This window comes from Panthera onca, chromosome B2 (genome assembly GCF_046562875.1).
Source record: "Panthera onca isolate mPanOnc1 chromosome B2, mPanOnc1 haplotype 2, whole genome shotgun sequence".
NCBI lineage: Eukaryota > Metazoa > Chordata > Mammalia > Carnivora > Felidae > Panthera > Panthera onca.
Window position 1 is genome coordinate 150,613,857 of NC_138343.1, and position 15,188 is coordinate 150,629,044.

General features: G+C 50.4%; 1 protein-coding gene across 2 annotated transcripts in view; it reads right to left on the reverse strand.

Annotated features, from left to right (window-relative positions):
- The window catches only part of WDR27 (WD repeat domain 27), a 159,126-nt gene that overhangs the window by 109,947 nt on the left and 33,991 nt on the right, over positions 1-15,188 (reverse strand). For both annotated transcript variants that reach the window (XM_078447592.2, XM_078447593.2), the window contains exons 14-17: positions 10,934-11,012; positions 8,521-8,598; positions 5,374-5,471; positions 4,085-4,174 (exon numbers count right to left, since the gene is read on the reverse strand). In XM_078447592.2, the coding sequence (XP_078303718.2) occupies positions 4,085-4,174; positions 5,374-5,471; positions 8,521-8,598; positions 10,934-11,012 (345 nt within the window). The remainder of the gene's footprint in view (positions 1-4,084; positions 4,175-5,373; positions 5,472-8,520; positions 8,599-10,933; positions 11,013-15,188) is intronic.

The following is a 15,188-nucleotide window of genomic DNA, read 5'->3' on the forward strand; positions in this document are numbered from 1 at the left end:
TTGTCGAATGTGCTGCACAGAGAGGAGCCACACACACAGTTGAAAAGAAAGAAAAGTGGTCAAGAAACAGCAGTTACCTGCTTCTCACTTCTTACCAAAACCCCTAGAGACAAGTTCTAAAATGACAAGTGCAGTCTGTTCTTTGGGCCACTGTGACCCCTTGACTTGTGTCACCACCACCGCCGCGGAGGCGGCAAACAGCCAAGACGCGCGCTCTGGTGGCCCCATCCTCACGTCGGGCAACGGGAAGGCCGGACCTCTGCGTTTACATGCATCGGGCGGTCTCTGCGGCACCTTCCCCTTGACGGACATGCACCCCGGTGCAGGGCTGGGGCACCCACGGGGCGTCTCCCCCAGTCACACACGTGGTCAGTGGGATAGGCCGACCGTGCGCCCCAGCTCTGAGCTGACCACAGAGGATGGACTCGGTCCCTGGACCCCACCCTGGCCGCCGGCCCTGCTCCTCCCTTTGGGCTGCTGCTCACCTGCTGCCCTCTAGTGGGGGCTTGTGGGAGTTTCAGCAGAAGGACCAAGGCCCTGTAAGGGGGAATCACCACCGCTGCTGGGCCACAGAGCAAGGCCATGGGTGACCACTTAGAAAGGTCGTCACCCCGGGGAGGTATCTTAAAGCCAGTCTGACCCTGCGGCCACCTGCTGCTCTGACAGGGGGAGGAGCCCAAGGAAAGGCAGGGACAAGGCAGTGACGGGGCGTGTGCGGTTTCAGAAATGAAAACCGTGGGCTTTCAGAAGCGGGAACGGAGAGGGTGGGCAGTACCGGGGAGGCTGGACCCACGTGGCAGGCCCAGTGGCCCCCGCGCCGCACAAGGCTGCCTTCCTGCGCAGGCACCACATCCCCACATCCAGCCAGGACTGTGGGGAGGGACCCCAGGTGAGCACCGCATCCGGGACCTGGCTCGGCCGCGGTGCCCACCTGCCTGAACGCGGATGCAGCCCCCGGCACCGTGCAGACGTTCCTGCTGCGGCCAGACCACCAAAGATGAGACCATGAACTGCAGGATCACATCACACTCGCCGGAAAAGCAACAGGAGAAAGATGGGGAAGCAGGAAAGGTTTATAAAGAGCAGGGACTGCAGTTCTGAAACCGGCCCGTCCAACCAGAATTTCACCTGCAGTGGCGCTGCTGCCCCCTGGTGGGGGCTTGTGGCAGTTTCAGCAGAAGCACCGAGGCCCCGTAAGGGGCGTCATCACCGCTGCTGGGCCACGGAGCAAGGCTGGCGCCTCCAGGGGAAGGAGGCTTGTAACCGCCCCCGGAGAGGGCGCCCGGGAGGGTTCACTGAAGTGTCTCAGGGCCCCTCCCCCACCGCCTCCCCCAGGGAATGAGGCCGAAGCCGCAGGTTGCATCTCGCTGGGTGTCATTCTTCCCAATTAAGTGATAACCCACTGCAGCGTGGGGACATCCTCCTCCTGTCCTTGCGTCCCTCCCACCCCGCCCACCGCTAACTGCTGTGCCAAGCCTGGGCACCCAGACAAGGCCAACCGAGTCACCAGAGAAGGCAGAAGCACTCCCAAAGCAGACACTAAAGGGACGCCCTCCGCTGGTCCCCCAGTGTCGCTGCGGCCCTTAGGAGCCCACCCGGGGCGTCAGCTCAGAGGGGAGGGACAGACCTCTCTGACCCCAAATGAGAACAACCAGAACCGCCATGGGACCTTCTCCTCCAAGCTCCACCCTGCACACAAGCAGCTGTGACCTCAAGGCCTGGCGCTGGGACCCCGGCTCTGGCTGCTCAGTGTGCCCGTGAAGGACGCAGGCTGGCCTGTGCTCAGTTCTGTGCTGCACACGCGGCCCTCTCACTGAACCACGCGGACCTGGATGGCGGATGCCCGTGTTGTGCGTGCTGCGGACATAGGCCTCAGAAATCGAACGAACAGGGCACAAAACACATCTGAGTCCTCTCCTTTCCTGGGGCCACGGCCACACCCGGGGTGTGTGACCCCCACACCACAGAAAAGGAACGTGGACACCAATGGCGTGGCCGGAGCTCCAGGGGACAGGGAACTTCACACCAGGAGGCGAGAGGTTCTGAGCCTCATTCCACCTTTTTTAAGAACACGTTTTTATGCAATTCTGTAACATTTAATAAAGTCTTAATTAAATCTAATCTCGTGAAGTGGCTGGCCCCAGACTCTCACTCTTAACACCCCTCAGCCTCGGGCACGTCCCCCCCGTCTGCTCTGTGCCCAGCACTTGCTGACGAGGGGCAGAAGTTCCAAGGCTGGTGCTGCACAAGGTGGGACAGAAAGTGTCCTAAATTCTACAGCACAAACGTGGGCACCCTCATTAAATGAACGCCATCATGAACACTGGTTTTCAGACCAGGAGGCACACCCAGCTGTGCCCTCTGGGAATCCACTCCAAGTGCTGCAAAGGGAATTCTAATTCAGCGTCCGATTCTACCCACAACAAAGTACCCAGATTTATATCTCTGTCTTAGATGATGATGGCGGTAAAAGCGTCCATTTTCCTGCTTCCCACAGTAAGTGTTGAAAAAGCATTCATACTTTCAAAGCTGAATTACAGGACTATTAAACCAGCTGCATAAGGTGGAACGATGTCCTAGAACAGGTAGGGTAAGAACAGTTGGGTAAGAATGACTCTTCCCCAAAACACAAATAGGTGAGTTCAAATATCTACTGCATTGGGGCGCCCGGGTGGCTCAGTCGGTTAAGCGTCCGACTTCAGCTCAGGTCATGATCTCGCGGTCCATGAGTTCGAGCCCCGCATCGGGCTCTGTGCTGACAGCTCAGAGCCTGGAGCCTGTTTCAGATTCTGTGTCTCCCTCTCTGTCTGACCCTCCCCCGTTCATGCTCTCTCTCCCTGTCTCAAAAATAAATAAATATTAAAAAAAAAAAATCTACTGCATTATCTTAATTCAGCCACAAGCCCTATTCCTGCAATAAAATATAGAGAAATGTCCACGTCCAACATAATTGCTACTTATAACAATTGTTGACCAGAACACGGAAGGTGACTTAACGAGAACATTCAGGATGACGGTTTTGAGCCAGGAAGGAGCCACAGGACGCGCAGGGGATGATGAGCACCTTCCACAGGGGCCCCTCCTCCTTGCTGCCAGGATGAGGTAGCCTGAGTCCGCAGGATGCTGCGGAACATGCACCTGCCCCCCCCCACACCCCTGCACCTTGCCCCCACCCCCGCCACCACACCTGCACCATACCTGCGCCGCCCTGCCCCCTGCCGCTGCCCCCATCCCCCCACCACACCGGCACCCCACTGCCCCCCCACCACACCTGCACCATACCTGTGTCCCCCATACCCTTGCCTGCACCCCCTCGGCCCCACCACACCTGTGCCACCACACCTGCACCATACCTGTGCCCCTCTGCTTCCCGCCTGCACCCCCCGTCCCCCCACACCTGTGCCCCCCCGTACTCCCGCCTGCACGCCCGTCCCCCCGCCACCACACCTGCACCCCACTGCCCCCATCACACCTGCACCATACCTGTGTCCCCCCGTACCCTTGCCTGCACCCCCGTCCCCACCACCACACCCGTGCCCCCCCCCCACGCCTGCACCCCATCCATCTACATCACAGAAACACTTGGACTGACAGCATTTGCTTTTTGGGTTTTTGTTGTTGCTAAAACATGTATTGAGTGTGAGTCTTAAAGTGAGCGGCTCCAGGAGCCCAAGCAAGCGTGGGGGGGTAGCTCAGGGCTCCAGGACCAGGAACCTATCAGGAAACTAAAACAGTGAGACTTCCCACACCACTGCCCTCACTTCGAGTCTACTTGCCTCATTATGTTTATAAAATGTCTGTGTACAAGCCCTCCTGACCTTCCGAACGTGCTTCGGTCACACGTCCGTGAGATCTGACTGTACTCCCTCCCCTGGACCTTTGCAAAAGCTTTGTTCTCTGGCCTCGGGGCACCTGTGCCAGAAGTGCCCGCTGCCCCGGCCACACCCTCCCCCCAGCGTGGTGGAGCCGATCTAGTTTGCTAAACCTCCACGAGGGCCTCAGTTCTATTCTGTTCTGATCTTGAAGGGATTGGAAGGGCACGTGGCAACCGACACCCAGGACCAAAGGAGCCCACACACTGTACCTGAGAAGACAGCAGGTGTCCCAGTAAGATCAGCACGGAAGACCAGCGACAAGTGGTTGGCTAAGCCACAGGCCAGCCACCGCCCATCTCCTGCATAAAAAGAGTAAGAGAAGTGCCTATAAAGTCACAGCTCACCGGAGGCGCGCTCACAACAGGGGAACAGAACAGAACTGGTAGCTAGCTTGAGGCTGGGTTTCCCAGGTAGCGAGAGAATCTACAGCAAACAACATCTGCTCAACAGCCACCAGCACCCTTTGAGGGCCCACCAGGTGACGTCCCCCCGGCTTCCTTCAGAGAGAGCCCGAGAGGCAGGAGCTGAGGCGGCACACCCAGGCTGCAGGGCTAGTCAAGAGTCAGCGCTGGGACCTGAACCCAAAGTACCCTAATCCCCAGGGCGCCCTGCCTCCCATCAACAGATTTTTTCAGACACACGTTATTCAGCTAAGCAGTCTTATTTAAACAGATCCCTAAAACAGTACAGAACTAAATTACAGAACCCCCCCCCCACCTGTAATTTTCAAACCCGAGGCTCCTACCTTATTTCTAATCGTCTCATAGAATCATATAATCACAAGCAAGCCCGTTGAAGATCACAAAGATACTTGACTACTGAGAGTACGTTACCTAATTTCCCAAAATTATTCAAAATATGCTTTGGCTGGAATTATATAAAAACAGCTGTGAGTAACGATAAGCTGTGGGAATGAATTAAAGTCCTGAGGGGCACGGCTGGTGGAACAGTCGTGGAGGCGGGTGGGGCGGGTCCTGGCCCCCAGACACAAGCCTTCTCCCCACCCTGACTGACTCCACGTAAATCCGGAAACGACATGTGCTTCTGAAAAAAGGCCTCAAAGAGGAGAGCCGCCTGGGCGAGAGCAGCTCCCCACTTCTGCAAACCTGCTCAGGAAAAACGCTGAGGGTCTGGAGGATCAGTCTGGAAGGGGCGCTGCCTGTGCCTGTGCCTGAGAGACAAGCACCCGCGGGGTCGGAGAGGCTCCATCGGGGAGGGAGGGAGGGAGCTGACGTGGGACCCCGAGGTCATCCGCCCCTGCCCCCCAAGAGGAGCCGGCGGAGGGAGCGGGGGGAGCCCCTACCCAAGGCTCCTGCACCCCAGCAGCGGCCGGCACAAGGGCCACCGCCCCCATTCCAGGTGCCGCTGGCTTTCGTCCGGACCCCGGCACGCCAGACAACTTCAAGTAACCAAGACTTTGAACTCCGTTTCCAGGGAAGCAGCGGCAGGGAAGAGACCCTCCCACACGCGGTGAAGGCGGCCCCCGGACTCGGCGTACCGGAGAACTGGACACAGAGCACGGCGGCTCGCCCGTGGGCAAGGACACGCTGCTTGTGGAGTCTGGTTGGCGGAGAACTCTCCAGAGGGTACTCCTTACTTGAAGGAACATGAGAGAAAATGAAAATCAAGAGAGTTCAAAGTGAGGTTAGAAATAAAAAAATAAACTAGAAAGGGTTCGCCTATCCAGATGTGCGATTTTATTCTGTCGACTTTGAACGTACGGAAACACATTCAAAGCCATGAAATAATGCACATATTTTAAGTACAAAATGTCAAGGATTTCTCCTGTTTCACATAACTGAAGGGGACCCTGGGATGGCCAGATGAGAGCATCTTAGCAAGAGAAAACACACTTCACTTCCCAGTTTCAGATTCCATGTGGGTGACCATCCGCTAATTACTCAGATAATCTGCAAATGGCTTCTATCTGCCCAGAAAATAATCACACCTGAAGTCTGTGAGAGACCATGGACTTGGGGAGAAGGACCGACGGTCAGGGCCCCGTGCAGGGGCAGGCTGGGTGGCGTGGAACCCGCAGGGCCTGGGGGCAAGGCAGCACGGCCCACGGAAGGCATTCAGATCTTTAGGCAAAGTCCCCCCGTTGTTCATTTTCAGCAGCTGGCCTGGTAGCCTCTGAGCAGCAGCTGGCCCAGCGGCCTGGGGACTGGCCAGGGCCCAGGAGGCCAGGCCCCTCACTGGCACCCACGTGGCCTCCACGTCCTTCCCACCGCAGTCCCAGAATCCAGTGTAAACAGAGCACAAAACCACCTGTCAGGCAGCAGTGCCACAGGTTAGGGGGACGTGGAAAGTTCCAGGCACACTGCACAGGGCAGAAAGGAAAGTAGCTATGATCTGAAGACAGGTTGCTGTAAAAGCCAAAAGTTACGGAAGACAAGTTAGACACACTTACTCATGTCTCTAATGCAGTAAAAGCTGGGAAGACGGGCTTGCGGGCCCGCCCCCAGCCAGGCAGCACCGTCCCTTCAAAGGGAAATTTGGTGGGTGTTCAGAGGAGCCTCTCCCTGAGAAACACTTGCCTGTGCCCAGGACGTTGTTTGGGGTCTCCGGAAACCCCTCAATGCAATGCCCCCTGGGGCTGGAATTGCAGCAGAGACAGCTGACTCTGTCTGGAGAGCTGGGCTCTCATAGGAAAAAGCCACCAGAAAGATCAGAGTTGAGCAGGGCTCTTTCCTGCTGCATTCTATACTCAACCACAGACAGCTGTCCCAGGGTCCGAGGGCACCTGCTGCGGGCACATCCCCACCGTCGCTGACCCACTGATACAGGAGCAGCACAGACGGGCAGGAAGAGCAATGGGGCTTAAGAAAAACGTCACAACACGTGGGCAAAACCAGCATCTGGCAAGTGACTGCTCAAGTACAGACAGGCTGCAGACTGGAGTCAGTGACACTTCACTCCCGTCGTCCATAGTCTCCATCCCCGTGTGGGTGTAGATGGGCTGTAGACTGGAGTGGGTGATGATTTGATACCACCAGCCACAGTCTCCATCCAAATGAGGGAATCCAGGTCCTAGAGGTCCCCCAAACACCTTCCCATCTAGGCACGTGGGGCCTGGGGATCGGCAGGTTGGCCACGGTCCGCACATCGTGGGCAGCGGTGCGTCCCACGAGAAGCGCGTCCCTGTCAGTGAGCTCATCGCCGGCCATTCAAAATTCACCTGGAGCCCATAAACTGACCAAATTTTTCTGTCCGATTATTAAGCAAGAAGCTTATCAAGAATGATCCATCACTGGCTACAACACTTTCTTAAAACAGTATTTTAACAAAAAGTAACTATTGCCTCTAGAGGCAAGGGAAACAGAAGCAAAAATGAACTACTGGGACCTCATCGAGATAAAAAGCTTCTGCACAGAGAAGGAAACTCTCAACAAAACTAAAAGGCAACTGATGGAATGGGAGGAGATATTTGCAAATGACATATGTGGTAAAGGGTTAGTATCCACAAGAGGATAAACAAATCAAACTCAACACCCAAAAAACAAATAATCCAGGGAAGAAATGGGCAAGAGACATGAATAGACACTTCTCCAAGGAAGACATCCAGATGGCCAAGAGACACATGAAAAGATGCTCAACCTCACTCATCATCAGGGAAACACAAATCAAAGCCACCATGAGATACCACCTGACACCTGGCAGAATGGCTCACATTAGCAACTCGGGCAACAACAGAGGTTGGCGAGGATGCGGAGAAAGAGGATCTCTTTTGCATTGTTGGTGGGAATGCAAACTGGTGCAGCCACTCTGGAAAACAGTATGGAGGTTCCTCAAAAAATTAAAAATAGAACTACCCTATGCCCCAGCAATTGCACTACTAGGTATTTATCCAAGGAATACAGGGATGCTGTTTTGAGGGGCGCAGGCACCCCAATGTTTATAGCAGCGCTATCAACAATAGCCTAAGTATGGAAAGAGCCCAAATGTCCACTGACTGACAAATGGATGAAGAAGCGTTTGTATACACACGATGGGTTATGACTCAGCGATCAAAAAGAAGGAAGTGTTGCCATTTGCAGCAAACAGGAATGGAACTAGAGGGTATCGTGTTCAGCAAAATGAGTCCGTCAGAAAGAGACAAATACCATATGATTTCACTCACGTGTGGAATTTAAGAAACAAAACAGATGAACATAGGGGAAGGGAAGGAAAAATAAGATAAATACAGAGAGGGAGGCAAACCGCAAGAGAGACTCTGAAGACTGAGGGTTGCTGGAGGGGAGGTGGGGGGGGATGGTATAGGTGGGTGACGGGCATTGAGGAGGGCACTTGCTGGGATGCGCACTGGGTGTCGTGTGTAGGTGATGAATCACTGGGTTCTACCCCTGAAACCATTATCACACTATATGTTAACTAACTTGGATTTAAAGAAAGAAGAAAAAAATATTGCCAAGTTGTCAAGACGGTAAAAATAGCAGCCTGTCTGAAAAATGAATAAGGAAGAACTGAATCTGAGTAAAAGGACATACATATACGAATAACATGCACACGCCGTGTATACGTGGGCCATGTACACATCTGGTACTCCCAAGGTTGGACACCTGTTTGAAACAAATTCACTTACAGTATTTAAAGGGCCTCCCCAAATCATGCTACGTCTACTTTGAAAGGCAAGTTCGTGACGCACCACCTGTGACTGCTCCTGCGGCGTGAAGGGCTGTCGCCGTTATTCCTGGTGTTGGTCTTGGGTGAAAACATAGTGACGCTGTGGAAAGAAAACTCTTACGTCATCTCAAAGATGACAGCTCCAAGCTTCTTAAGAGACCTGTATTTTGCAGCAAAACATACAGAACATATAAACATATAAATGCTTTCAGTGTCCCAACTAGTGATAAAGCAAACACTCACTCGCTCTAATTGTAACAGCTATTGTTTCAATTATATATCTACACTGGCTATTGCACTGCTGAAAATATATTCGGACATAAAAATTCTGGATAATACTGAGCTACTCACTTATAAATTTTGACTACTAGAAAAACACTAAGATAACCATTTCTGTGTAAAGATCACACCGCAAATTATCTATTGGCCCCATTTTGTGAGGTGTGTGTGAAAGATGTATAAATCAAGAAACTGCTCCCAAAGTCAGAATCCCCTTAAAGTGAATACAAAACATGATTCTTATGATATTGTTTCCTTTTGGAGAATAAATTTATGTAATCGTAACAGAAACGAAACTTCACTTGTGAACATTATTTTGCAAACCTACTCAGAGACAGAAGTGAAATTACCGGCAAGTCACACTGAATTCTCTCTTGAACAGAACTAGATTAAATGCCGGCGGTGGCTGAACAGGCACCTGTTTTTAAGATGGGTTCTAAGATGAAGAAACAAGCTCCCAGAGATGCTGGGGCACACGGTGCTGAGCTCCGGGGACAGACGAGGGGCAGCCACACCCCATCCCGCACCTGCATCCAAGCCCTGCAGTGCCAGTAGTAGGCTCAGCTTCGGGCCGTGCCCGGAGCCATCAGACCAAGGGGCAGGAGGGGGTGGCCTGGCCCCGGGCCACCGCCAGAGGCTCTGCACTGCCGCGGGATCTGAAAGTCCCCCGGGGCCCGGATGAGGGAGGATGCCAGTCACTTGAGGATGGGAGAAAAGAGAACAAAGGGTAAGAGGCCACCGAGCGGGGGCCAGCAGGGAACACGTGAGAAGGAGCCAGAAGGCTGCCAGAGCACAGAAAGCACGCCAGGAGGGAGGCGGACACGGTCAGGGCTGGGCTCGCCTCCTTCCACCTGCCCCTCCCACTGCCTCTGACAGGTCACCGTGCCGCATACCCTGACAAGGTGATCCCATTTAAAATACTGTAACATCATGCTGTACTTTTCCCGTAAAGTTCAAACTCCCGGGTTGGTGCTCAGGGCTGTTCATGGTCTGGCGTCTTCCTCCCCCTGGGCACCCACACAGGAAAGAAAACTCGAGACGTGCCAAGTCCACACCGAACACAGCAGATCACACTACAGCTGGTGCCCACAGGCATGGTGTATGAACTAGTGTGCGATTTTGTTGAGGCAAGGATCCAGAATCCAACCGTCCATCCACCTGCCAATCCATCCATCATCCACCCACCCATCTATCATCCACCTATCCGTCATCCATCCATCCATCCATCCATCCGTCCGTCCGTCCGTCATCCATCAGTACTTTGTGAGAGGGTCTGAGTGCCAAGTGCTGTGCCAGGACCAGAGGTTTAAAGAATAAACAATAAGTAAAGCACGAAGTCATGTTAGCCAGCCGTGCCAGAGAGAATAAAGCAGGCAAGTGCCGAGAGGGAATCACGGCAGAGGCAGGCATGTTATCCAGGCAAGACTGGCTGCCCCATAAGCAGCACCCATGTGAGCCTCAGGGAAGCACGTGAGGGGGAAGAAAGGGCCAATGGAGAGCCCTGAGGCAGAGGGACGGACGCGGAGGCCAGGGGGGAGGGGGAGGGAGAGCATGGCATAAGCGGGTCAGGGGACGGGTGACCCCAGAGAGCCTCCCAAAGCCCTGACCTGCGTTCCGAGTGGGGCCCCCAGGGCTGTTCCGCTCAGTATGTGAAGAGCACGGAACAGATCAAGATTTGGGGTGAGAAGACGTCAGAGGCCGACGTGCATTTCACACAGAAAAGCCAAGTCCGCTTCCAAGAAATGCGGCATTCCGGAAGGACAAGGGGATTTCGAGGCTCTGCTGTACTTGAAACTCCCCAGATACCACGTTGTTCCCAATTTCGTCATCATTGACCCCCTCCCTCCCCAACCCACCAAACCAGGTCTGAAGACCCTGCATCTAATGCTCCCAGAAAGCCCGGGCAGCCAGGTCTCCGTCCCTGCGTCCCCCTCTCCCAGGCAGGTCCGCCCCTGTCCTGGCACCTGACAAGGTCACCAGGCACCATCGCTGCCGTCAATCAGGACCAAAGGGCGCCCGAGAGGCGAGCACATGGCGAGCACACAGGAGGGGCTTGCTGCGGCCTCGTGTTGACTGCTGTCCATGTGTCCCTGCCCTGCACCCAGGGGTGGCCCTCCACACACCTCTTTCCCGCCTCTCCAGGCCTAGTTACTCACTGTGGGGCGGTCGCATACCCAGATGACCTCACTTTGCTGTGGAAAACCAGAGGCTGGTCCTGAACGGTGCTCCGTACCGCTGTGTGAAACGAGTTTAAAAAGTAGATGTTACTGGCACAAAAACAGACACTCAGATCAATGGCACAGAATAGACCAGAAATGGACCCACAAACATATGGCCAACTAATCTTTGACAAAGCAGGAAAGAATATCCAATGGAATAAAGACAGTCTCTTCAACAAACGGGGTTGGGAAAACTGGACAGCGACATGCAGAAGAATGAACCTGGACCATTTTCTTATACCAGACACAAAAATAAACTCAAAATGGACGAAAGACCTAAATGTAAGACAGGAAGCCATCAAAATCCTTGAGGAGAAAGCAGGCAAAAACCTCTCTGATCTTGGCTGCAGGAACTTCTTACTCAACACATCTCCAGAGGCAAGGGAAACAAAAGCAGAAATGAACTATTGGGACCTCATCAAAATTAAATGCTTCTGCACAGCGAAGGAAACCATCAGCAAAACTAAAAGGCAACCGACAGAATGGGAGAAGATATCTGCAAACGACTAATCAGATAAAGGGTATCTAAAATCTATAAAAAACTTATCAAACGCCACACCCAGAAAACAAATAATCCAGTGAAGAAATGTGCAAAAGACATGAAGAGACACTTCTCCAAAGAAGACATCCGGATGGCCAAACGACACATGAAAAAATGCTCAACGTCACTCATCATCAGGGAAACACAAATCAAAACCACCAGGAGATACCACCTGGCAGAATGGCTAACATTAGCAACTCAGGCAACAACAGATGCTGGCGAGGATGCGGAGAAAGAGGATCTCTTTTGCATTGTTGGTGGGAATGCCAGCTGGCGCAGCCGCTCTGGAAAACAGTGTGGAGGTTCCTCAAAAAATTAAAAATACAACTACCCTACGACCCAGCAATTGCACTACTAGGTACTTATCCAAGGGACACAGGTGTGATGTTTCGAAGGGACACATGCACCCCCGTGTTTACAGCAGCACTATCAACAATAGCCAAAGTATGGAAAGAGCCCAAATGTCCATCAATGGATGAATGGATAAGGAAGATGTAGTTTATATATACGATGGAGTATTACTCGGCGATGAGAGAGGATGAAATCTTGCCATTTGCAGCAACGTGGATGGAACTAGAGGGTATTATGCTAAGCGAAATTAATCACAGAAAGACAAATATCATATGACTTCACTCATACGAGGACTTTAAGATACAAAACAGATGAACGAACATAAGGGAAGGGAAGCAAAAATAAGATAAATACAGAGGGGGAGGAAAAACATAAGAGACTCTAAAATATGGAGAACAGAGGGGTGCTGGAGGGGTTGTGTGATGGAGGGGTGGGCTAAATGGGGAAGGGGCTTAAGGAATCTACTCCTGAAATCACTGTTGCACCATGTGCTAATTTGGACTTAAATTATAAAAAATAAATAAATTATAGAAAAAAAGTAGCAAATGTTTAACATGCCAAGAAAAAAGTTCCTTGAGAACACAAAAGTTCACATGCATGGAAGGAGGCCATTCACTATAAACCGAAGAGGTTTCACACCCAATGCCAAACCAACCGATACCAGCAAAGAAGGTTAAATCAAGGGTATTACAAGTATAAGAAAACAACAAAAAACATTTTCTCATTCCTCAAACGACACTGAATCGCAGTATGCTCAATAGCACACGTTCCAAACACCATGCAGACTAACATATCAGCTCACGTCGTAATAAAACAGGCCACACACAGAACCCGTCTATGTGAAGTTCCGTCTGTGGCACGCTAGAAACCAGCTATCGTGGAGTAACTCGCTCTATAAATCTGTGACAAATAGATCTTTTCTACAAACAAGAACAGCAATGATCTTAGATCAGCTCACATTTCTCTTACGTACTCGTTTACCACATGATAGAGCAGTAAGAAAGATAAAGCACTTAACCATGACTACACCTGTGCACCTCAGTGGCAACGAAATTTCTTATCCTACTAAATTTTCCACAGCACCGCCAACTGATAAAAACTCTGACACTGCATGAACTTAACACAAATATTTACAAATCTCAAATCCTTTCAGGCAAAATAAAATTCTGCCAGAATTATTGATTTTTACAAACATTTAATACTTGGTATCCAATATGAATACTCTGTACAACAGTATAAAGTAGCTTTAGAAAAAACGGATACTTGCACAGTATTGCATTATTTTGAAAATAGTTTTGTTTTTTGTTTTTTTTTTTAACAAAGAAACTCAGTTCTGTATCTGGCACTATTTCAAGCCTGATAACCTGGACCATATTCCCATCAAAAACCAAGTGAAGCGAGTGAGCAAATCACTAAAATGACACCCACGTGACCAGGAACCCAAAAAGCATCCGGCTCGCCGAAGGCAGAGCCCCACCCGGGGGACGAGGCACCTCAGGGAAGGCCTGGAAATACAACTGCTCCCAGGGGGGACCCAGAAAACCTCTCTCCACCTCAGTGTCAAGTGAAGGAGAAAAAATCTCTGAGAAAAACAAAGCAAACGGAAAATATTTTCCAAATCAGATAATAAAATAACAGACGCATTTGGGTACTTGGTTATGAAAAAGTCTTAAAAGTACTAGAATAAAGTTCATATTTATGTAAGGGCATATTATTTTAATAAATGCTTTAAGTATTAAAATATATCAGTTCATCGCATGTGTTTATTTCTATTATGCTTCTTGCAACTAGAGGGATGCAAATTTTTAGATTCTAGCACAACTATAAATCGGTCATCTGCATTAACTCTCCATATGAATACTTTTTAAACAAGACATAAAACTGTCATAAAAATCAACTGTCTGAAATTGCACCTGTCCCTGGTTACAGAGAAATTATAATCTCCGTAATAAGCCTTACTGTCTATACGACTGTTCTTATCAAAGGTTTTGTTCTATGCATCACTTAGCTGTGAAGCATGGTATATCATATAGACTCATCCGAATAAGATGATCCATACTAGCAAAAAATGAAAAAAAAAAAAAACATTTTTAAGGGTACATCTAAATAAAACAAGAATAAAATCTAAAGAAATGAGTGAGGTAAAAAAAGAAAGAGGAAATTATGTGTCTCATTTCGTAACAGAGTTCCATACAGAGGTGCCATAAGATTATGCCTTTGACGTGTCAAGTCACATGTGCGGTGATGAAAATAACTGGCCACACTTAGAGGTAAAAACCAGAGCATCAGTGGCCACTTAACATAGAGTTCATCCAGTCTAAGTAATTTTCTTTGAATAAAAATGTATTTGAATTTCGGAATATTATCTAAGCAACCTAATATTCCAAGTAATTAGCAATTTAATTAATATCTGTCACAACTTTTTTCCAAGTAATTTTAATAAAAACATATACATAATTTTTGGTATAAAATTATTTTAAAAGACTTTACATCATGCAACAATATGAAGGCACTTAATGCCAATGAGCTGTACACTTAAAAATGGTTAAAATGTGGGGCACCTGGGTGGCTCAGTCGGTTAATTGTGAGACTTCAGCTCAGGTCAAGATCTCACGGTTCAGGAGTTCGAGCCCCATGTCAGGCTCTATGCTGACAGCTCAGAGCCTGGAGCCTGGTTCAGATTCTGTCTCCCTCTCTCTCTGTCCCTCCCCTGCTCACGCTGTCTCTCTCTCAAAAATAAATAAAACATTTAAAAAAAATTTTTAATGGTTAAAATGTTAAATTTTACATTATAGATATTCTACCACAATAAAAAACATAAGAAGAAATAAATGAACAGAACATTTTCTGTTTTTAAAATGTTTTTAAAAAGAATATGAAAAACAACTTTTACTACACCAATTAAGTATAAAGCCATAACATGTACCTAGTAAAGACTTTCAGTTTTCACTAACATAACTACATAGGAATTTAAACTTCTCTGAGGAGGCCGCCATTGAAGGATGGACTGACTTCTACTCCTGAAGCGACACAGGGCTCGGTGTTCGGACTGAGGGAGGGACAAAGCCAGAACAGGAGGCCGCGACTCAGAAACCCAGCAGAGGGGATCCCAGATCCCGAAGGAGGGGACCCGGCCTGCAGTGACCACGCGGGAGGGGAGGTATGAGGGCCACAGTCCGTGCACTCCTTCCCCAGAGGGACTCGGCTGGGTGGGGCTGGGGGGGCCACAGAGCAACACAGTTAAGAACAGTGGAGGCCTTCAGAAGGTCTCGTGGACAAGGGAGGGGGCGGCAGGACACG